The sequence below is a fragment of the Crotalus tigris genome, unplaced genomic scaffold (genome assembly GCF_016545835.1).
Source record: "Crotalus tigris isolate CLP2741 ecotype Arizona unplaced genomic scaffold, ASM1654583v1 scf7180000024391.5723578, whole genome shotgun sequence".
Taxonomy (NCBI): Eukaryota; Metazoa; Chordata; class Lepidosauria; order Squamata; family Viperidae; genus Crotalus; species Crotalus tigris.
The window spans coordinates 70,711-95,433 of record NW_024100561.1 but is presented as its reverse complement, the minus strand read 5'-3'; the positions used below and the strand labels follow the sequence as shown (position 1 = coordinate 95,433).

The 24,723-nt window shown below is 38.1% G+C and overlaps 1 protein-coding gene across 12 annotated transcripts in view; it reads right to left on the bottom strand.

Moving 5' to 3' along the window:
* Positions 1-18,340, bottom strand: part of CTNND2 (catenin delta 2) — a 524,740-nt gene extending 506,400 nt beyond the window's left edge. For 2 of the 12 annotated variants that reach the window (XR_005555019.1, XM_039329341.1), the window contains exon 1: positions 17,047-18,340. Coding sequence is in view for 10 of the 12 variants with exons in the window: in XM_039329341.1 (XP_039185275.1) it covers positions 17,047-17,083 (37 nt within the window). In the remaining 2 variants the exon portion in view is untranslated. The remainder of the gene's footprint in view (positions 1-17,046) is intronic. The other 10 variants (XM_039329335.1, XM_039329332.1, XM_039329334.1 and 7 more) reach the window with 8 other exon arrangements.
* Between the last annotated feature and the right edge of the window lie 6,383 nt (positions 18,341-24,723).

Genomic DNA, 24,723 nt, shown 5'->3' with positions numbered 1-24,723 from the left:
GCTCTCTTGCTGAGCACATGAGGAAACATTGCCATTATCCATTTCATTACCTTTTCCTCACACTGATTTATGTCTATTCATGATCATCCATGAGTTGTTCTGTCAACAAAACCTGTATTGTGGATATTTGTATATAAAATGAAGAAATATGTTTTAAAAGGAATGTGTTTTTAAAAATGTATAAGATCAATATATGCAATACTAAACACACTACCATTTCCCTCCCTTCTGCCACTAAAATCTAGTGATGTTTATATTTATTATTTCAGTTCTTTTTGAACCAATTTCTCTCTTTTCTTCAAAAGTCAGATTCTAAATGTCTTAGCTTGCTTTGCTGTGTAAAATGAAAAACAGTGATTTCTACCTGAATTTGATTAAACATTAAAGAATTGTAAATTGGAATACAGGTTAGACTTTGACTTTTCAAATTTCCATCATAAGTTGGTATGTCATAAAACTAGTCATCATATGAGTGGATCCAATTTTATTGTAGTCATTAAGCAAATTACTGAATTACATGAATCATGTGGTTGTTGAGCAAATCATGCATTCGTGGTAATCCTCAACTTATGATCCATCCTTTCTTGGATTCCATCATCAAACAAATTCAGCTTCAAGATGATATTATCCTCATATTTTTCCACCTGGGCTTCAATTTGTGGATCAAGCTATTTCATAGTGCTCAGTTCTTTAAATACCAGGAACTTAACAGAGCTCTCTGACTGAGCCAAGAATATACTGTATTATTTTTTATTTATCTGTATTGCTGCTTCCCATTAAGAAATTTCAAAGCAGTTTTATTATCATATTGATAGTCTAAATCATCTCTCAGTGCCAAAGATAAATAAGAAACTACAGTGAATTCCCGAAAGGATCTTAGAAAACAATGTTCATCAGCCTCTGAAGACAGATTTTAAACATTTGATCACCTAATGCAAAAAATTAAGTCCATTGTAATGCATTAATGTTCCTAAACTCTTTTTTAAGCAATCTAAAGAATCTCCTGAAATCCCTAAAAGAGATGATAAATAAATCAAATAGCATGTACATGTATGAAGAACAGTTAGCTGTTTTGAAATTATATGTATGGCTAGGTATAGAGTTTTCCTCTTTTCTTGTAGCAGCGTAGTGAAAAAGCACTTTGCTCAGGAAGCATAAAACACCTGGGAAGCTTCCACAGTGGGGCATGAAGCAGCCACCCCCACAAGGTGTGAACCCCCAATTTTCCTTCAAAGCAGGGCACAAAGTATCTGCTCTGCCAGGAACTCCAAAGGGAAGCTCCAAATGCCCAGGAGATTTCAAGGGTGTAAAGCAGTTACTCCTCTCTTCATGAAACCCAAATGCCTGGGATACTCCAAACCAGTCACCCTAACTGCCCTGCCCTGCCTTCCCAGGTATTTAAGGACGTCATGGGAGAGGGAGATATAGTAGACAGATGGGAAAAGTTGCAACATCCCTGCAGCCGGTTGTAAGAGCCAAGTGCTCAGATTTGATCGCATGACTACTGGGGGGCTACAATAGCCATATCTTTGGGCACAGGTCGCAAGTCTCTTCCTTCAGCACTGTTGTAATTGTGCATGGTCGCTGAACAATTGGTCGTAAGTCGAAGACTACCTGTACCTTCTGTGTTTTTGGGGTAAAAAAGCAACCTGATATGTATCATCAAGTCTTGCTTTAGCTGGGTACTTGATGCAAGATCAGGGCAGACGTTGTTTCAAAAGTGATGTTGCTGAAATATATAGGTATTCAAGTTTACATTTCAACTCCTATCGCCAGAATTTGTATTTATTTATTAAATTCATATATCACCCTTCTCACTGTCATGCAACAATGGGTGGCTTACAACATCATAAAACAACATCATAAAACAATTAGCAAGTTAAAACATTAAACAATTAAAAATTAGCAAAAAAACTAGATAAGAAAAAAATCAATACATAAATGGGGTGGAGGTGGGATCGTCTTCTTAGTCCAGCTACTTTCAGAGTCCGATATGCTCATCGGGATCCCAAGCCAGTAGAGCCAGGTTTCAAAGGCCAAGAGAGTGGGGACAGATTTTGCCTTAAGGGACACAATATTCCAAAGTGGGAGCCATGGCAGAAAAAGCTCTTCTCCAGCATGCCCATCAGTCAGTGATGGGGATGGGCCAATCCTATTGGAGTGAGACAGTTCCTCAGATAGCCTGAACTCATATCATAAAGAGCTTTAAAGGTAATAACCAATACCTTGAAATGGAGCTGGAAGCAAACCAGCAACCAGTGCAGTTCACCTAACAGTGGTGTTACATGGCCCCCCCAGGGGCCCCATGCTGCTGCATTTTCTGCCAGCTGTAATTTCTGAATGCTCTTCAAGTGTAGCTACATGTACGTAAAGGGCATTGCAGTATTTCAAATGTGAGATGATCAGGGCATGAGTACCTGAATGCAGGGCCCAGGAAAAGAGGTAATTGGCCATAACACAAAGTTGTGCAAAGATACCCCTAGCTACGATTGACACGTGCTCTTTGAGGTACTTCCAAGTATTGTGAGAGGACAGTATCATCAGTATGCTGGTAATACCTCATCTATGGTATTGGATGATGTTATCTAGTGGCCTCATGTAGATGTCAATAGATGTCAATACTTTTACAAGTAGATACCTTATTCTGAATTGTTGAGTGGAGGCAATAATTCTGGTGGTGTACTGCTCTTGCCACTACTTGGACTGATGCAGCAAATATCTTCTGCAAAGTCAAAAACTAGCTTAAGTAAGCATACCCATGAAGATTAATGGATCTAATTGGAATCTAGATAGTCCCACAGGATTCAGTTTTCTCTTTTATTTACTATTTATATGAAGACACCAAGAAGTTTCATAAATAGATTAACTGTCAGCAAACTACAAATTATATTCCCCTTTATTTCTCCACCTATATTTTTATGAAGTCAGGAATGGATATCTCAAAAATGTGCTCATGTCTCCAGACTGCAAAGGATGGGCTATAGCCATATACAAAACCGTGTACAAGGAATAGTCCAGAAAATATTCTTAATGATTGCATATGAGGATTAAAAAGTAACCTAAAAAGTACAGTATATCTAAATCCATCATTAAGAGGATGTAATGCCTGGGCCTGGGAGAAGCAAATTATTTACATATCTAATACAAACAGTGTTTAGCTATCACAGAATCTGCATGTTAGGTGAGTTATTATGAACTATAAATAGTGGTTGTTAAAGTAGAAACATGTTTAAAACCATGTATATTTTGTATCACAAACTTATAAATCCTACGCTTATTTTTGGCACTTTGGAATGCATCCATTATACATCAGCCTGGGAATAATCCTCACCACATAATTCGGGCTCCCCTTTGCACTGATAAGAATAAACCTGCTCTCTTCTTATAGGTAATTGTAGTCTTCGAATTTTTTCAAGTCTTTTACCCACTGAGTGCTATGCTGCCTCAAGGGTTTTGTTCTCCTGGAGAGCCGATTTGGTTTACTGGTTAAGGCACCAGGGTTAGAAAGCATGAGATGTACAGTAATTTCTGGTTGCACCTTAGGCACAAAAACCAGCTCAGTGACCTTGGGCCAGTCATTCTCTCTCTCAGCCCAACTCACCTCACAGGGTTGTTGTTGTGGGGAAAATGGGAGAAGGAAGGCATGTTGAATATGTCTTGTTGGTAATAAATAAACCTATTTAACAATGAAAGCCAATTATATTTTATTGTGGTAAGGTCTATTTTGCAGAACAAACTGTCCTGCAAGTTGAGGTTTTCCCTCATTACAATACTTTAACAAAGGATGCTCCAAATGTATCATTTTGTCTAACTATGTTAAATTTTCTTGTGAAGCGGCTTTGTGATTTCTATTTTTATTTTAACTGCCCAAAACTATTAGGGGAATGTGCAACATTATTTTAAATAAATAAAGGGGAAAAAAGTTTTAGAAGTGACTCAAACTGAGTTTCTCTGGAAGTTAAATTAATGTTTAGGAATCAGGAATAACACCAGAGAAAAAAAAACTGCTATGAAAAAAATACAAAGGTTTCTCAAAAGAATAGAATGATATGTTTAGGCAAACTAGAATGGGACAAAATGGATCATGTCAAATTTCACAGATGTTGCCGATGCTGCTTTTGAAATATGATTTTATAAAAAATAAATGTTTGTTGAAATTGCTGCTAGAGCAAAGAATATGGCTACATTTTCAATGGAAGAGTCCCTACGGAATGAACACTATTATAATTACAAAGAAATGTGTTTGGAGTTTTTATGAAAATGAAACAGGTGGTCATAAGAAATTGTACTGGCCTTCATGAATTTAATCAAACTGACTGACAGGGATTGAGGGAAAAGAAGGAAAAATGAATTGAAGCAATTGCTAAGCCAGGCCAAAAAAGCAAAAAGAGTTCACAAACTATTGATTGGACTTACACATAATGGTGGATGAAATAAACCCACAATAATAGTTGATTAAATAAAACTAAAAAACTCAAGTTCTGTGGGTTCTGCAATCCATAAAGGCTAAATTCATAGAAACTAAGACAAAACCCACTTTATGGCTTAGCTTGTGTGGACCAGGCCACTGTGATAGAACAATGAAATAAGTGTGAAGGAATTTAAAAGATAAATAAAACGTTCTTTACAAATCCCCCAGAATTATGAGGAGGTGACAAGGGGGACTAAAATCATAAGGATTACTCTGAAGACATATGCTTCATATAATGTAGTATATTTATCTTCTATTCCAGTACTGTTCTGTGTCATGGAGCTCTTAAAAACCATAGTTGTTTTCATACATTAAGTAAAAGAAACATTTGTTCATATCTATCTCAGTCTTAATTATAAACTGGAATTGGCTAAATCCAGTGACCATTGCTAAATAAAACCCTAATGTGGGCTAGCTTTTAAAAATGAATTAAGACGGGTGTTTGTTAATAGTTATTTATTCCACTTTCATACTAAATCTGCTTTTTTGTATAATTTATTACTGTACATGAATTTTCTAAATAAAAATAGATTATCAGTCAATGAGATAGACTAACACTGAATTCATGACAAAATAGTAATCTGCAACATGTTTATTACTTCATATTAAAATAAAAAGCTGTTCCTCCGGCATACATTCAGAAATATAGGAAGGAATTAACTCAGATTATGAATAGTTCATATTAAGGATAATGTGAAATGGAAAGCTGATTTATGTGAATATTTTCACATGCCCCAAGAAACATTTCAATTGTTTAGTAAGTTTTGTTAGATAGTGGAATTGCAAATGTTTCTAATCTGGAAAACATAAAGTGATGATATAATAAAGTCAATTACCTAGAGGTAACTATGCATAATTTAGCAAGGAAATGGCATTCTTTCTTTCCAATTTACAGAAATCAAATAAAAGAAAATTACATAGGCATCTGGTAGAAATATGATGGTGTCATATGCCTTATGACATCATTGTACAAAAGATTTGAATTGCACAATCTGTGTCATTTATATGCCATTGTGCCAGTTGTGTACATTATCTGATTTGCATCATTTGCACAACATCATAATGTGCATGACATCATTTGTCCCCCTTTCTCTTTCTGTGGAAACTTATTAGGAGAGCCCAGCTGGATCTCCCAAACATTGATCTGGTCAAGTATTCTATATGGCAACAAGGCTAGCCACATGAGTTTAGACATCAGTTCAATCTGATTTCAAAATCAGATTTAGTTGCTATCATGCATTTGACAGCAGCAATTTCCACGGTTACACTACATGTTTTCTATTACCTTTTGTAGGTAGAAGAATATTCTTCTTCAAGTCAGTGAAATCCAGAAAAATGGATTTTGTTAAAAAGGAGAAATAAAAAGAAGACACCTGTGGAAGAAGGACACTAGGAGAGAGGGAGGGAGAGGGGGGATTGATGAGACCTAACCAGATTGTGCTTCTGGCAAATCCAAGATGCCCATATTCAGCCAGTAAGTGATGGTGGAACAAAGCAAGAAGGAAGATCCAGAGACAAGTACCTGCAAAAAGTACTTTGTAAAAAGATAGATGACTGTAAGTACACTTTTAAAATTAGGATAAGTTCAAAGGAAAATGATGTAACACCTACTCAGACTTTTAAATGTATTATTCATACTGAAATCTCTAAATAACTTCTCATTAATACCCCCAACTTTAAAAAACTTATTTAAATATAGCAAAAAATTCTTCAACCAATGTATACTTGATGGAGAAGAGGAATCATTCAAAATGTTATACTATTATTACTTTTGTTGGTCACATAGTTAGCCAGAAGTTTAGACTGGATTTGGCACTTTTACCCGCTTATCAACTCCTTCCCAGGGACCTGGAATGGACAGATGCTGTTTAATCGTATTAAAGGTATCATTGCAAGATGTAAGCTGTTGCAAGTAAAGGGTGACTGAGGGTGATTTTGTCAATGCCAATGGTTTTCGAATGGTACTCAAGACATTTTGGAATTATGCCCAAAGTGCCTATCACTATTTGATACTAGCTTTGCTTTCTTTTGCCACACTCATTCTTCTTATATTTGCAGATCTTTGTATTCTGTGATTTTCTCCAGTTCTTCTATTCTGCTGCCTCCAGGTAGTGCTCTGACCACTATCCAGACTTTTTTGTCTTTTTTTATTAACAATTGTTAAATCTGGGGTGTTACATGGCAGATGCTTATTTGTTTGAAATTTAAAGTCCCAGAGTACTTTAGCTTGTCCCACCAGTTCTTCCTTGCAAGCAAATGGTACTTCTTGCAAATGGTGTATTACTTGCATATGCAAAATCACCCCATTATTGCTACTTTGTCATGCTGTTGTTTGTAATCAGTCTGGGTGATCTTCTTGCAACAATGGACTAGATGAGCCATTGTTTCTTCAGCTTTTTTGAAGAGGTGGCATTTGCTGTCTGTTGCTATCCCAATTTTGGCTTTGTAGGCATTTGTTCTTAAGGCTTTGGTCTTGTGCAGTCAGAATTAGCCCTGTCTCTCTCTTCAACTTTTCTGCTCTTAGAAATCGCCAGGTCTTGATATCTGCTTTGCCTGCTAGGTTTTGTCTGTCTCTCTGTGTGTGCATGTGTACTGGACATGTAATAATTTGCCTTGCTATGTCTCTTTTCTGTTCTTCATTTGATCTTTCTTGTAGGTCAGTTTGGTCTCTTCAATACTCAGTAAGCCTTGATGGTGTACTAGCTTTAGTGTATCTCCTTCACCAATGTTCAGATAATTTTCCAATGCCCTTCTTTCTTCTTAAACTGTCTGGTGTACTTATAATATTCCACACCCACCTATTACTTTACAGCCTTTAAAATGCAACAACTATTGTAATAATCATCCTAATAGTTTTCTGTTGATATATACTTCAAAATAATATATTTATAATTAATTTGTCAGAATACTGTAAAACAACATGTGAAATAATGACAGAAGCATGGTATCTGATTGATTTTTATGTATTAGACCAATTCTATGCCTTTCTCTTGAATATCTCATTTATTGTATTCTATTCATTACTATTATAGTTATCTTTTTTGTCAAAACATGATCAATTTTGTACTATTATTATTATAGAAAGTTCTGAAGCAGGTATGGTTGCCTGCTCATATCTAGATACCAAAAGATGTTTTAATTGATGATACTGCATCCTGCACAGAAATAAAATGTCTGCACTGGGTCACATAGCAATGATGAACATGAGCTGAATATGGAAAAGCAAGGATATCAGCTTGGCAACTAAATGTAAGTTAGTTTGCTCTATTGTGATTCCCTGTAGCTACCTATGTCTATGGAAATTCTCAGTCATCCAGGTCATGATTGTCCCAAAGGTGCCTTTTCAAAAGGCAAGTTGACTTTATTTTTCCTTGAATTCCCAGTCATCTCCCAGCAGGCTTTGTGACCATGAGTTGCCAGTTTCCAGAGGTAGAACCGAGTTTGTCTCTCTGTGTCATTTAGTTGGCAAAGCTAGAGAGGTGGTGAGGCTAGACGGGCCTGGCCTGGAAGTGCCATGGCTGAAGAGTTGCTAGTTGGGATCTGAGGGGAAAAAGAAGTCTGGGGAATAAAGAGGGGATTAGACTGGGAGTTCAAGGAAAAACAAAGCAGCTGCCTTTTGAAAAAGCACCTTTGAGGTAGCTACCCATAGTTGTGAAAATTGGACCTTAAAAAAACAAGACAGGAGGAAAATTGACTTGTTTGAGATGTGTGCTAGAGAAGGCTCCTGCATATTCCTTGGATAGCAAAGGTGACTAACAAGCAAGTACTGGAGCACATAACACCAGACATGTCACTAGAAGACAAAATCAAGAAACTGTGTCTTACTTGTTTTGGCCAAGTCATGTGGAGGAATTCACTGGAGAAAGCAATTATATTTGAAAGAATTAGTGGTAAAAGGAAACCAGGCCATCAAAGAACATGGTGGCTGAACACCATCAAAGTTGATACCAGTCAGAACATAGAAAAACTCAAAGAAATAGTGCAAGATTGGAATGTGTAGAGAGGCCTGGCCCATAGAATTGCCAAGAGTTGGACTTGATTGATTGATTATCATCATCATCATTACTGCAACATCCTCTATAACAGTGGTGGTGAACCTATGGCATATGTGCCAGAGGTGGCACTTGGAGCCCTCTCTGCGGGCACTCGCGCCATTGCTCCAGCCCCACCTCCCCTCGCAACCCCCTCCTCACCAGCAGCCTGTCCAGAAGAAAGGCTCCCCCAGGCATGACCCATGCGGAGCAGCACAGCCAAGCACATGGCAGCTGAGCAGCAGGGGCAAGACTCCACCCCCGTGCCCCATGACGTGCAGATGATGCTGCGGGCAGAGGGCATGGCCGCTATGGTGCTGCAAGGCTGCCTGGGTGATCTGTGGTGAGTGGCCCTGCAGGCAGGTGGAGTGGGGGCAGAGCGGGGGGGGGGCAGAGCGAGGGCGGGCCAGGGGGGCGGGCCAGTTTTTGGGACTCATTCTCTAAAAGTTTTGCTATCACTGCTCTATAACATGTTTGCCAGTGATATTTTGACACTTTTAACACCCTTAGCCAGTACAGTACACTACTATATCTCCTAGCTGGTCAGATGCAGTCAACAGAATGTTGTCTTAAAAGGTAATTTTTAGATAAATTCTTTCCCTACACTCAATTAATATATTGGGCTTTGTTTGACCCTGTAGCATACTTGCCAAAATGTGCCATAGTTAACTATTATTGCCCTAATCATTGGCAGGGAATGTTGCATACAGCATAGATATCTCTTAGGCTGATAATCTACTTCATATTTCATAAAATCTTATCTTACTATAATGGAGGTCACTATTCATGGACCCATCTATTAACAACTATAATGTAGGAAAGACTATGATTTGGACCATAAATGATAAAGAGTGTGAATTATCAAATAAACTAAAAAATCAGATAGAAGAAATCCCGATAAAACAAAATATACTAACATGATAAAAGCACAGATATGGGAGCTATATTTATATATGTCGCAAACTATACTATAGAAAAACTATCCACGTCTTTTTGTCAAGTTGACATTTTTAGCAAGAGTGAGAGTTGCTCTGGGCAGATTAATTAAGCAATGTGTGCAAGTTTCCCCCCCCCCCATAGTTTTAATGGGAGAATTTTTTTAAACACACACACATTACACACATTTTATGTATTCACTGTATTTTTGCAATGTCTGCGATAAAACATTTTGATTTTAAACAGATTTCTCTGATTTGTCCTGTACCATTTCCCAAATGTTATCTTCTATTAACAAGTCAGTGATGGCATAGAAGACTATTATCTGGTTTTGGGGAAAAGCTCAAAAAGGAACAAACGTATTTGTAATCAGAATATCATTTCCGATCAGTAGCCTTTCCCAGACTAACATTCTCCTAATATGTGGGAAGATATTTCCCAGAATTCAAAACTGTTTACAAATTCTAAGAATTATACCATCATATCTAAAGAATACCAGGAAAGACTGTTATTAAATCTTCTAGCTTTTAGATAGAAAATACTCTCTTCTTTATGCTGGTGCATCCATGATATTCTCTGACATTTCTATTGTCTCCCACAACATTTTATAACTTCTACATTCTCCTCAATCATTTTGCAAGATAGTACTTCTAGGAATTTTGTAGTAAATTTTGTTCTTCAATTACTGGAATATTTTGTTTTTCCTAGATTCTGTTTGGCCAACAAAATAAATGTCTCAACTTCTCAGAGGGGAAGTAAAATGGCAGAAAATCACTTTCTTTCCTGCTTGCTTTGCTCTCTTCTTTGAAGCCAAGTCAGTGAATCTTGTACATATTTACTAGACCAGATGACAGACAGCTTCAAGATTAAATAAGAAAGTCTCTTTTAAAGGAAGTAGTACTCAATTAAAAATGGGAAATAAAATATATTATAGACAATATCAAAGTGAAAAGGACAAATTTTTGAAGATTTTTTAAAATTGAATATGACAGTTCTGTATATCTAGTGCTAGATAAGTGGCTAGATAATAGTATTCACACCTTTCAAAAGAAATAAATAAATGTCAATATAACATATATGGACAAAATATTTATATAACTTAGATTAAAAACCAAAGAAATTTAAGAATGCTAAAACATGAGGGAAGAAAAAAGATACATAGATCTAACACATGCCACAAAGCATCATACTCCAGTGCTACATTTACAATAACACTGATTGTGGAACTGTAGTACTGAAAAAATATTACAGACATTCACAAAAATCATACAAAGGGTCTTCTATTCAGATTTTTTTCAATTGTATTTTGAAGAAATTAATATAAAATAATTTAAAGAATTCCATTAGTTGATTGCTTCTCCATATCTGTGTGACTGTCATTATACAAAAGCAGTTTTGTATACAATCACAACAAATTGTGGCAAGTTCTTAAAGAGATGGGAGTACCAGACCATCTTATTTGTCGCTTGAGAAACCTATATGCGGGTCAAGAAGCAACAGTGAGAACTGGACACGGAACCACTGATTGGTTCAAAATTGGAAAAGGAGTCCGGCAAGGCTGTATACTGTCGCCCTGCCTATTTAACTTATATGCAGAGCACATCATGAGAAAGGCAGGGCTAGATGAATCAAAAGCTGGAATTAAGATTGCCGGGAGAAATATCAACAACCTAAGATATGCAGATGATACCACTCTAATGGCAGAAAGTGTAGAGGAACTAAAGAGCCTCTTGATGCGGGTGAAGAAGGAGAGTGCAAAAGTTGGCTTGAAACTCAACATTAAGAAAACCAAAATCATGGCATCCGGCCCTCTCAATTCTGGCAAATAGAGGGGGAAGAAATGGAGGTAGTGACAGATTTTATTTTTCTGGGCTCCAAGATCACCTCAGATGGGGGACTGCAGCCAAGAAATTAAAAGACGCTTGCTCTTGGGGAGGAAAGCTATGGCAAATCTAGACAGCATACTAAAAAGCAGAGACATCACCCTGCCAACAAAAGTGCGTATAGTCCAGGCCATGGTTTTCCCAGTTGCAATGTATGGCTGTGAAAGTTGGACCATAAGAAAGGCTGAGCGCCAAAGAATTGAGGCCTTTGAACTATGGTGATGGAGAAGACTCCTGCGAGTCCCTTGGACTGCAAGGCGTTCAAACCGGTCAGTCCTAGAAGAGATCAACCCCGACTGCTCTTTAGAAGGCCAGACCCTGAAGTTGAAACTCAAATACTTTGGCCACCTAATGAGAAGGAAGGACTCACTGGAGAAGGGCCTAATGCTGGGAAAGATTGAGGGTAATAGAAGAAGGGGACGACAGAGAATGAGATGGCTGGATGGAGTCACTGAAGCAGTAGGTGTGAACTTAAATGGACTCCAGAAGATGGTAGAGGACAGGAAGACCTGGAGGAACGTTGTCCATGGGGTCACGATGGGTCGGACACGACTTCGCAATTAATAACAACATACAACTCCATGAAGCATTTTTATAAAGTTTACATGGTTTACTTCTTCTCTTTTTTGAGGTCAGTGATCTGGGGCTCCAGGGATGTACAATATATATTTTTTATATTCTGTTTTTGCAGCCTACAAATCCTCTCTAACCATAATTGGTAAGAATCAATACCACAATTTCTTATCAGTGTGATCAGAAACACAAAAGTATAACCTAAACTCTTAACAGTCTTACCCCGTCTACAACCAAGCCAAAAGCAAAACTACTACATCTTTTCAAAAACAACATAAGAAAAAAAAGGCAACAACATTTTCCAGGGTGTCCTGTACATGACAATTCCTTCTTTACAACCCCTTCCCCGCTTTCTTCCCCTCTCCATGAACCTGAATCCCCTAAGAAGTATTTAAGTACAATATGTAGACACAAAATGATTTCTCACCTCTGCTCTACTTATTTCATTTGTTTTTTCAGATATGACAATCTATAACACAACACTGCAGTCTTGTATCTTCTTGGTTCAGTATAAATCAAACAATGTTCTCACAAGTTCAGAAATTAAGTTTAAAAAGGAGTTATATGAACAGAATTTCAGCACATCAAAAAGAAAAAAAAATTGACAGGCCAGTCAGGTTATCTCCAAACTAGATGGTCTGGTTTTGTTTTACAACAAACTGGACTGGTTCCAACAACTGCTCCAAATCTGATATGAGAGAATGGTGGATTTTTTTTTCTTATTGAGACATTTTCTTTCTCCTTTCCACAACTGGAAGAAAGCAAAGTATCTTCTTACCTAACCATCATGAGCTTCACATCCTAAAATGAACTAGTAACAATCAGTCAGAATGATTGTAGGATAACTTCAAATTCTTGAAGCTATGAATACTTCTTAGAAATATTTTTTTATTAAAATTAAAATGAAGACTTAGTTCAAATTAGTCTCATGTTGCATACTGAAGCAAGAATTAATAAACCCACTCAAGTTCAGCTTACTGTCCATCACTTAGTTTCATATTACCTATGATTGTCAGTTATGTCTGCACTATGAATTGTGTCATATATTCTCAATTGCCCAACTAGCCCTGTCCTCAACATACATAACCTAATCAGTTCTAATCCATGCAAATGTCCTCACGGGTGGTCCTAGCAGCTGCAATTGCACTAACTGGATCAACAGGTGCCATTTTAGAAATATAGAATCACCACTTGCTTTCTCTCCAAGTGCCTAGGATCCCATGTACTCAGGGTCAGAAAACCACTCCTATGTTACTACCAGTAGTCCTCGGTTTACAACAGTTCATTTAGTGACCATTCAAAGTTATAACAGCACCAAAAAAGTGACTTATGACCACTTTTCATACTCACGACCATTGCAGCATCCTCATGGTCATATGATCAAAATTCAGACCCTTGGCAACTGACTCATGATTTATAATGGTGGCAGTGTCTCGGGGTTATGTGACCTCCTGACAAGCAAAGTCAATGGGGAAGCCAGATTTACTTAACAACTATGTTACTAACTTAAGAACTGCAATGATTCACTTAACAGCTATAGCAAGAAAAGTCATAAAATGGGGCAAAACTCACTTAACAGAACAGAAATTCTGAGCTCAGTTGTGGCTGCAAGTTGAGGACCACCTATTCTCCCTCTCCCGCTGGCTACGGAGGCAGCAGTGGATATGTGTAGACAGCCAGGGAGATGGTCCTGAAGCAAATACTAGGAAACTCTTATGTAAACAAAGAAGACAGAAACATTCCTTGACTTCTGGGATGGAAGAAGAGGTTCTGGATGATTCCTCCATGATTAACCGAGATAGAAGAGGAAGCGGAGGAGATGTGCAATAGGACTTGATTATTACAGCCCACCTCAATTAATTATAGTTCTGGAATACATTTCTTGATCTGGTCTATCCTGAAGGGTTGACAATATGAAAAAGAAAACAGGATGGATGGGAAGAAAAAAGAAACTGGCAGTACCCTAAGTCCCCATTCATAGAAAAATGTATACTCATATTCTGACTGGATTTCTATACTGTCAACTTCCCTTTCAGCTATTTTTCACAAATAACTATGCAAGCAAAACAGGGCAACCGACTGGATTTTGATGTTTTGTGAAAAGCTGACTGGTGGGCTAAGTTTAAACCTATGCAAAAAAGGACCTGATTGGGGCTCAATTTAATATTCTGGGATTGTGTTAAATGGGCCTTCTTCTAACCCGTTTTGGTGCTCACAATATATCCTCACTGACTCAATTAAACAGGGAACAGGCCACTGCATCAATGCAGGAACAGAATATGAATGGCTACTTCCCACCCCATTAAAAACTTTTATATAAATGGCACTGAAGAAATGTTGCTGAAAAGTGCTCTTCCTCCACCTACCTTATTTTTCTGGAATTCATTATAACAATATAGTTGAAGATAATATTTCAATTCTAATAACTTATTTCAAGATTAAAAGGAAGCAAAAGAAGCTTCTGTTACTATATATGTTTTCCATTTCTTTTTAAATCATGAATATTGAATGTTATTGTTATTTAAAATACATATATTAAATAAATATTTGTAAACTTGCTACAAATGAAATACTAAAATAACCATAATAAAACAGACATATTTTATAATATCATGCCATAGGCAAAAACATATTATTAACAGAATCAGATCTATATTAAGATTACATTTTAAACTATTTAACACTAACCTGGTTCATGTTCCTTGATACTGTCAGAGATTTCATTTATACTCAATCATAAACAACTTATTTTTATACCACTGGTATAAATCAGAGTAATTGCTGTGACTCAGAGCAATTTATTCAAATAAAAATTATGCTGCTATTTATAAATAATAGAGTATAAATAATACTCTGCAGCTATATGCAGTCTAAGCCAAACTTATGAATAAAAACAAGCATCCATTCATTTAGGAATATTTGATACATATTTTCAACCCCTTACTGACATAATTTTGTTACTTTTTTTTTTTAAAAAAAGAACCCCAATACAGATACAATAGTAATACTCCCTTAGAATGTAATATTTATAATTTACTATGACAAATGCAACATAATAAATGGTTACAATTTAGTTTATATTTTTAGTGATTAGCTGTACAATACTTTTAAGCAGCATTATATCTAGCAATTGCTTAGCAGTCTACTTTTTTAAAAAAACAACAAAGCTTTTCTTATATAACAGTCTGCAAAAACACTACCTCTGGAAGACATGCTCAAGATGGAATTCATGTTTCTATATTGTAACAGTCACATAGTAATAGAATAGGAAACTGTTTCTCAAATACAACAAACTCAAATTATTGTGTAATTAATCTGGTCCACACAAATGGATATCAAGAATGTGATTATAGTCATTTTCACTGCATATTGTGAAAAGGGTGAATTCAATTAAATGTAGGACGCGGAACTGTTGTCCCAGTTTTCTAAAGAAACACATCTAAAGGCTTCAAAAATTTATTACAAAACAACAAACATTTTTCATGTTTTTGTAGAGAACTGGAGAAATTCAACTGTGCTTCCTATAGCCACCAGGTAATCCAAGCACCAAGGACCAAGAAGAGTGAAAATCATGGTGAAAATTCCAAGCTATTTTCTGAAAAATCTGAAATGTATTCATTCTTAGAAACAGTATCTAAAGTATTTCAGATAGCCAATCAATCACTGTATCCCTATATACAGCCAACAGAAAGTTAGACTGTGGATCTTCATTTAAATTAAAAATATTGCATAGGATGAGGATTTAAGTCTGCTTTTCATGCCAAAATCCTTTATTTCTGATGGACAATAATATATTCTTCTGTATATTGGGAAATTCCATAGAAGTGCTTGTAAAGGCACTTCCTTGCAGTTCATAAAAGTTAATAGCTGACGGTGTAATAACTGGCTTATCAATCTTTTCCCAATTATCTATAGTAAACTACTGCAAAGTTTCCTGGAGGAGTTGGTAAGGTTGGCCATACATTTCTCAGTTAAATAAAATTAGTCTTTACATTTAAAGTGTGCTTCAAAATGTACCCTGCATAAGATGCCCCTTCTCTTCCATGTTGATGTATGCATTTTAATAAATAAATAAATAAATAAATAATTTTTTTTAAAAAAAAATCTCTACATAGTTACTAATATAATCCCTTTGGGAAAGATTTCTCCAACATTTCCAGCAAAAGCTGAATATGTGCATCACCAATTTACTGTCTCGTCTGCTGCACCTCCTCAGTAGCGACTTGACTCACAGTGGAGACTAGGTTAGAAGCAATCGATGCAAGCACATTACACACCAGAAAGGGGGAAAGGAAGGGGGGGGAGGAAATGGATCGAATGAGAGGCGTCTTTTCTTTCAGCCATTAATTATAAATCAGCCAAATATCACGGCAACCCTTTCACAGGCACTGATGCAAAACCAGGACCGCCTCCGTTCCATTTGTGATAAGCACAACGCCCGAAAAGTCGGATACGATTCCTCTGAAATGGCACTGTTTAAATCCCTTCAAATCCAGACGGGCTAGATGGGAGGGTGGTTCCTTTCCCGTTTCCAATGCAGACGAAGCCCCACACATACATGTATGCCTAAGTATTTCTAGTTGGTTCCATGTACATGAAATATTACAAGATGCGAATGCCATGCTTCAACAGCAGTCGGGGACTAAATAAGGTCTACTTCCCACCCGCCTCCGTTGCTCGCCTCTTCGCTTTTCCCCTGGTACGTATTTACGATTTCACAGCTCTAGGGAGAATATTATTGCCAGGTGATAGAAAAGCCGAGTTGCCGCCGATGCCCTACATAAAAGCAGCGAGGGAGGGACAGTATAAAGAAACGGGGTGGGGAGAAAAAATGGGGAAAACAGGCAGTAGAATTAGCCTGCTTTCGTGCGGCTCTTCGACGAAGCTCCGAAATCAAAATATAACGCAACGTATTTATAATCCCAGACAATCGGGGCACTTCATCCAAACCCAACTAGAGGATTTTAAAAAGAAAGGGAGGAGTGGAGGAGAGAAAGCAGAGGGGGGGGGGGGAGAGAAAGACCTCTACAATGCGGGCCCCTCCTCCTCCTGCTGCCAGTGGCAATCCCTCTGCACAAGGAAAAAAAAAAAAAAAGGAGAAAGCCTGGGCACCATCCATGATGCTCCTGCTGCTGGCAATGGCACGACTCACCCAACGCCGTCGCCCTTGCTTGCTGCTTCCCGAGCATATACCAACAACAAAAGGCAAATCCTCAAGGTGGGCTGGAAGGAGGTGGCTGCGCGCCCCCCGGGCTGCTTCAATGCAAGGTCCTGACCTTGCCCAATTGCAGCATCTTGCCGTGCCACCGCTGCTGCCGCCGCCGCCACCGCCGCCGCGTCCTTTTCGCCGCCGCCTCCCTCTTTGACTGCGAAACTCGCGTGCTTCGGCAAACGCTCCGAGCGAGGCAAGCTCTTTCACACGCTGGCGTGCTCCGAGAGGCCGGCGCTTTCTCTAGCCGAGGCTGACGTCTGGCTGAATCGCTCTCCCCACTGCCTTAGTCTCACGGCAGGGTCGGCAGCGGCGCTCTCTAGTGCCACCTCAGCTCGGCAGCCTTGCCCCGCTCGAGATGCTACTGTGACAGCCGGCGCCGCCGCCGCCGCCGCCGCCGCCGCGCTCCCTTCGCTTTCCTCGCCTCTCCTCCCTTCGCCGGCAGGAGCGCGCGCGCCTACTGCTGCTGCTCCCGAGGCCGGCTGGGGCGGGCAGGCGGGAAAGCAAGCAAGGCGGCTGCGCTGTCTTCTTTTTCCCTCAGCGAAGCGCCGCCGCCACCTGCGATGGGCGAGGAGGCGGCGGCGGCGGCGCTGGCGCCAAAAGCGTTCCAATCCGCTCGAGCGCCGAGTAAAAAAAGGGGTGAGAAAGAACGGCACAGCAAGTCCTAAGCTATATAGAATATCCGGCGGGCGCCCTTTTCAGTTGAACCGGAGGTTTCTTCTTCTTCTTTGATTTTCCTAATTCAGTCGAAATTCAGTCGTGGGAGACGTTTCTGAATTCCATCGTAAACAAAAGGAAACCAATGAGCAAATCCCTCTCGTGGCTAGGCATGCAACATCACCCCCATCCTGTAGAAATTCGCCCAAGGCTTCCTAAGCAAGGAAAGTCCAAAACTTGCCATTCCCCAAAAAAGTAGCGTATCCCTCTGGCCGCTAAAGCAAAGGAAGAACGGACGCCAACGAAGTTAACGGTCTTTTCGAAGGTCGGCGGCGCAGGTTCCGGAAGGCGCGCATCCAGCTTGCCTAGGTGCTCAATGGAGAAGCGAGAGCAGCGGCTGTGGATGGTAAAACAAGGCTGGAGCCAATGCCCTTGGGTGTCATTCTTCATCCAGGTCTGTGCATCTTCTGGCATGGAGGCTTTTGGCCAGGGCTTGGCAGGCAGTTCAGGAAGGAAAGGCAAGCGACAACCCTCAGTTGCTCTTTCCACAGCAGCCACTGAGTTAACTGTCTCAAAGAAAGACGTTGATAAATCCAGCACTGTTCCTTTCTAGATCAGCGGTGATGCCTTCCCAGTCTTTTTTTTTTCCCCCCAAAGCCCCATGGTGACACATCTGGTAAAGAGGCTGAAGAAAAATAAAAGTTGTGCAGATTTTAACACATTAGGGCTCTATATACGTTCGGAAGCCACATGCAACATTTGACACCAAATCTCCAGATCAAAACAATTGTGTCATGCTTTAAAAAAAATTGCTCTGCATATATTAATTTCCTGCAGCAAAGCTTTAAGCCAATACTGGGAGCACTTTATGATGCACTAAAGACTTTTTCATGTCTAATCCAATTTTATCTTTTAAAAAACAACAACATGGGACTTAGGTGTACTGTGTGCTATGTAAAATGACTCGGTGTACAGTGACAATGAATATGTTGACTATTCTAATAGTTTATTCAAAAGGTTTCTAAAGTACCAATTGTAGAGGACAATTAAGTATTTTTGAAACATGAGGCAAAATTTTAAATTGTATTTTTGTATTGGGGAGTATAATTTTTATTTTTTTGTAATTGCCAGCAAATGGTAATTTCAAAGAAACTCACTACTGCCACTTTTGCTTGCTGGTCTTTCACAGCTTTTTCCTATTCTATTTTGTATACAAAATATACTCTGTATTTGGTTTCATGGTTGTAACAAGAAAAATTCTTTGTACCTCAATTCAATGTATGTTTTCAGAGTTTAATTGGTAAGAATGAATAGGGCAAAAATAGCCATTGCCTACTTTTCTAGAAATATATATCAATGAGTTGATAGGGGGGATTTAATTTGAGGCTTGAGCTTTATAAAATATATTTAATGTCATGTAGTCCCTTTGACATAACTTCTTATTATCTTACATACCACCTTTTCCTGACTATATAAAAATACAGAAAAAAAGAGATAGAACAGCCCACTGACTTCAATGATATTTTATTTCCAGGCAGGATTAGTAAAGATCGTTTCTTCATAGCCTACAAAAGACTTTCTATTGTCTTAGGTGAAGACCAAGCTGGTGTCCGTCTTTTCATTCTTCATTTTTTATTTTTTAATTATTTATTAAATTTATTGGTTGCCCATCTTACCACAGGGCAACTCTGTGGCAAAGCTGACAGGACAGACAAATGAATACTTCGGCACTGACAACAGTATGGCAGCAAGAACAATAGATCAGCTTCTGTGGGACTAACGCTCCAGTGAAACCCTACTTTTACCACTGTGCTTTGCGACTCAGCAAGTACAATATGTGTGAATGCCTTAATATTAGACTAGTCCTGGCCTAAATAGGAAAATATGAGTATTATTTGTAATCAAATATATGGTTTAAAACTGTATGTCTCTTTACATACTAAGGGGAAACATTGGACATAGAGGTGAAAAGAAGAATTTCCCATCCATCCTCAAGGTGAGTTGGCTTTACACAGTGCTTTTTTTGTAAAAAAAAAAAAAAAAAAGGTGCCGGAACTCACACACATCTCTGGCTCCAGCTCCGGCTCCCCCCTTTACAGAGTGGGGGGGGAGAAGAAACCGCTTTAGGGAGCTTCCGAGGTGCAGATCACGTGAGCAGCATCAGCTGACAGATGCCATTGCTGCGGCTTTTGAGAGGGTGCTTGTTCAGAGCCGGGATGTCTTCTGCCACCTCGTCCTGCTCCGCCTCTGATGACACAGAGGCTCCCTCCGGAGCCAGAGTGACCAAGGTGGCAACGGTGCTGCTGCTTTGGGACCACACGTGGTCCCTCAAAGAGATTTGCTCCAGGAGTCAGTCCTGGTCCCTGGTGGCCAACATGGGGGTGAGGACAGGTGGCGGAGGGAGCCCCATGAATCAAGGCAGAGAAGAGGATCTGCTTTCAGGGCCGTGGAAGTGTTTTCTGGTTGACTTTCCATGCCCCCGATTTCCCCAGGCAGTTTCCTTTCACCGAGCCAGAGCTTTACTCACACTGGCAGCTTAGAAGGAGCTGGTTCTTCCCTTCAAAAAAAGGTGCCAGAACACCGGTCCGGGCATTCTGTGACAAAAAAAAGCACTGATTTTTCATATGTTGACTATGTTGAGATTGTGAAGAGTACTGAAATATCCACAATGAAGGAATGGATTTCCAGAATGAATGGCAGAAATTGCAGAAATGACTGAATTGGTGTGTGTGATTAGGGAGGGAATAACTACTTTTATAAAGATTGGAAACCCTTTATGGACTTTTTGCTGAAAATGAATAAAAATGAATTCATGATTTACAGATTAATGGGGCTTGAATATGGGGAGAAGGGAACCATATTATGTCATTTAGAAGGGAGGAAAGTTTCTTATCACTGCTGTAAAGAAGTTTGAAAGTCGCTTCTTCAAGTATTATTTTTTCTTTTTCTTTTCTTTTTATTGTTTTTAATAGTTTCTTATCTTTCTTTTTTCTATACTTTTTCATGTTTATCTTTTAACTTTGTAAAAAAACTTATTTAATAAAAAAAATTAAAAAGGAGTTTACCATCTAACTTTTAAAAACCTCCAGAAAAGAATCAAAAGACTCCCAAGGCAGTCTGTTATATTTTCTGTGTACTCTTAATCATTTTTCCCGATGTCCAAATGAAACCTACTTTCTTATAATATAAAGTCATTGATTTGTATCCTGTCTTCTGAAACAACACTGAACAATTCTGTACCATCTTCTGCATGACAGTCAGAAGACAGCCATTATATTTTCTTGCAGTCTTCTTTAGCCTAAATATACCCAACATTTCCAAACTTCCCTTGCAAGTTTTTCCTTTGATGGCCCTTATCAGCTTGGTTGCTTTTATGTGTATATATTCAAATTTATAAATTATTTTTCAAAAATGCAGTGCCCACAACCATATTAAGTATTTTAGATATGGTTTTACCCAGTGCTTTTTTTCTAAAAAAAAAAAAAAAAAAGTGCCGGAACTCACACACATCGTACAACCTGCCTTGCCTACTCTACAAGGTTCCATCCAAAAAAGGTGGTGGAACTCTGTTCTGGGCGTTCTATGAGAAAAAAAGCCCTAGTTTTACCAATGCATAATGAAGAAGAATAACGTCTTTTGATTTTGACACTATGCAGCCTAGAGTTACATTTGGTTTTTTTGTGGGTACATCACTCTATTGGCTAATGCTTACTAAGACAAACATAGATCCTTGTCACTCTGTAAAGCTATATTCCTGCATAAATTTGCATAAAAAATCTAATGTATACAAGGTAATTGTGAAAGCCAAACAATACCAAAAGTATGTCCTTCATTGACTATGGAAAAGCCTTAAATTGTATCAATAATGTAAACTGCAGAATGTGCTTAGGAAAATGGAATCCTAGAACATTTCATTGTCCTTATGCAAAACCTATACATAGGTCAGGAAGCCTGTGCAAAACAGGTGGAACAAACTGGCTCCAGAGTGGCAAACAAGTGAAACAGAATGGTATGATTCCCCTTTTCTTTGCCAGCATTCTGTTTGTGTTTTTATTATATTATTTTCAATATTCGTGCTTCATTTCCATACATTCAGTAAGTTCCAATTTTTAATTTAGAAATTGGTTATCTTTTACATAATCAGTAAATGCACGCTTTTCTTCTTCAACAGTTTTTTTGACTTGAAGTAAATCTCTGCCTCCATTTTTGTGGGACTGATATAATCTATCAATATCATGCAAGGATATAATGTATAGTGAATAGCCATTACTGTATTTCTATGGTTAGTTGTACCCAGTGCTTTTTTTGTAAAAAAAAAAAAAAAAAAAAAGTGCCAGAACTCACACACGTCATACAACCCACCTTGCCTACCCTACAAGGTTCCATCCCAAAAAGGTGCCAGAACTCCGTTCTGGGCGTTCTATGAGAAAAAAAGCCCTGGTTGTACCATCAGGTAGATATTGCTATGCATTTTGGATTGTTATTTATCTTTTGAGTTCTTCCCAAATACTTTTCACCTTCATTTTGACCAATTCAAGGTTATATATGCAATGCTTCTATCTTCTATTAATCCCACAACAATAGAGAAGAGGGTTGGACTCAGAGAGAGTGATTGGCCCAAAGTCACCTAGAAGACTTATGCCTAAAGAGGACTAGAATTCACAGTCTTCTTCTCATTTTAAAATTGGCATCTGGTTTCTAGGTTAATGCTGAAATGTCACCGATTTTTAATTTTTTTAAAAATAAATGCAATTGTTATTGCCATTATTATAAAGAAAGATAACATATTATGCTGAATATATTAGAATGAATGATTATTATTTATCTCTGCTTGCTTTAAAATGTTGGCAATGATTCTCCAGTGAGCTGAATTTGCCACTATATATATCACCAGCCTTGTATGTGGTGGTTAATCCTAAATTTAATACAGTTCAAAATTCATTATTTCGATATGCAACAATTGAAATTATTCAATATTATATTAATTAATACACTTCAAGCAACATAAACATTTGGGTTTAAAGTACAAATACTGCAGAAGACATCCACATAGGTCTTTGCTTCCTATGTGAATGTATGTGCAGAGTGGAGAAAAATTGATCACTGATTTGTATATGTTTCTTTAAAAGATTTCATAACAGAACAGAGACCAAGGATAGAGATTGACATAACTAGATATGTTCAGCCTTGAAAGAAAGAACTGAAGACAAATATAATAGTTCTATTCAAATATCTATAGGGTGTTACACAGAGAAAGGCCATATCCTATTCTGTATAATCCAAAAGGGCAGGACACAGAATAATCGACTTAAGTTATAGAAAGTAGGTACTGGATGAATGTTCAGGAAAACTTAACTAAACAGTAAGGGCAGTTTGTCAGTAAAAATAATTCACTGGAGAAGTAGCTCTTGTATATGGAATAGTATGCATTTTGTATACATTGCTTGAGAGCACTATTGAATATTACGTATTGATAGTTGCTTTTCATTGGGAAAAGAATATAAAGGATTAAACATTGGTTCAGGCTTTAGTTAAGATGTACGGGCTAGAAAACCATAGTTACATGATTTATTAATTGATTGCTTGATGTTTTACACTTCTTAACCATCCATCAGAGACGGCTCTGGGTTGTGTGTCCGATTTCATTGTTTAAGCATTTTATGGCATAGCTGAAAGTAGCCAAATAGGGAAGGTATGGTTGTATAATATGTATGGCGCAGCCAAAATTGGCTAAAGAGGGAAAAAAGAATGGGTGAGATGAACCTGATTCATGAAGGAAGGGTCACCAGGATTTATCATGCAGCAGCCAAGGAAAATTCAAACCAATCCCAGGGTGGAAGAGAACTAATCAATCACTAAGATCAACATTCTGAATGATGGATTATATAACTCAGCCATCAGACTATCCGGTAACCTGGGGCTGCTAGAATCCTGAAAATGATAGCATAATTAGTCACCTATAGCATAATTAAAATTCAGGAGGACCATTAGCAATAATGCCATTTTATCACTCTGCTATTTGTTCCTGAAATCTTTCTAGTTGGACTGCCTATTTTGGTCACCCTAGAATTTTGGTAATGATCTTTAAACTCAAAGATATGAGACCAATTTATTTCTCAGGGAACTAACATTTCCCTCCTTGTTCTTTAATTTCCTTTCTATCTGAAATGAAGCACTGAAACATTTTGGAGATCTTTGAGGGTTTTTTTTCCCTGTAAATTAACAAGAAAACTCATTTAAATGCATTGAGGGGAAATGCAACTAAAACAAGCAGCTGAAAATTAGAGAAATGGCAAGTGTTCTTCATGATAAGGTTTTCATTAGCTTAATATTGGTAAACCCAATGAAGTGGAAAAACTAGTCCTGCCTGCATTGTGTTTTATAAATGCTCTTAGATCAAGAGTAAAGATTCTTCACATTGGAGGGAAGACATAACTTTTATGAAACTCAGTGTTTTTATTTTTGTTTCTATAATGCCTCATGTTGGCATGTTCATTCTTGGTTGTATAGTAAAAACTCTCCAGAGAGTAGTTTTACCTGACATACTGCTTATCCCAGAAGATTTGGCTAAAAGCAATAAATATTTCAACCTCACCCGCTTTTGATACAAAACACTTTGAAAGTGTTCGAAAACTTGGAGTATTTCCTCCAACGGATAATGAAATTATGTGGCTGAGATACATGTAGCAAAAATGGAGAGAGATTTGTAATAGACATGTTAATATGAATTGTAACACTGAGCACTGAGTTAGCCTTGACAGTCTAAATCAAGTGTGTCCAACCTGCGATCTGCAGGCTGCATGCAAGCCTGGATAGCTAGTAACGCAGCCCCATAAGATTGTAAACTTATATCATTATTTTGTGATTTATATACATTAATGATATCATATATTTTATATGTGGTCCAACACAATTCTGCACTCAATATGGCCCAGGCCAGTCAAAAGTTTGGACACCCATGGT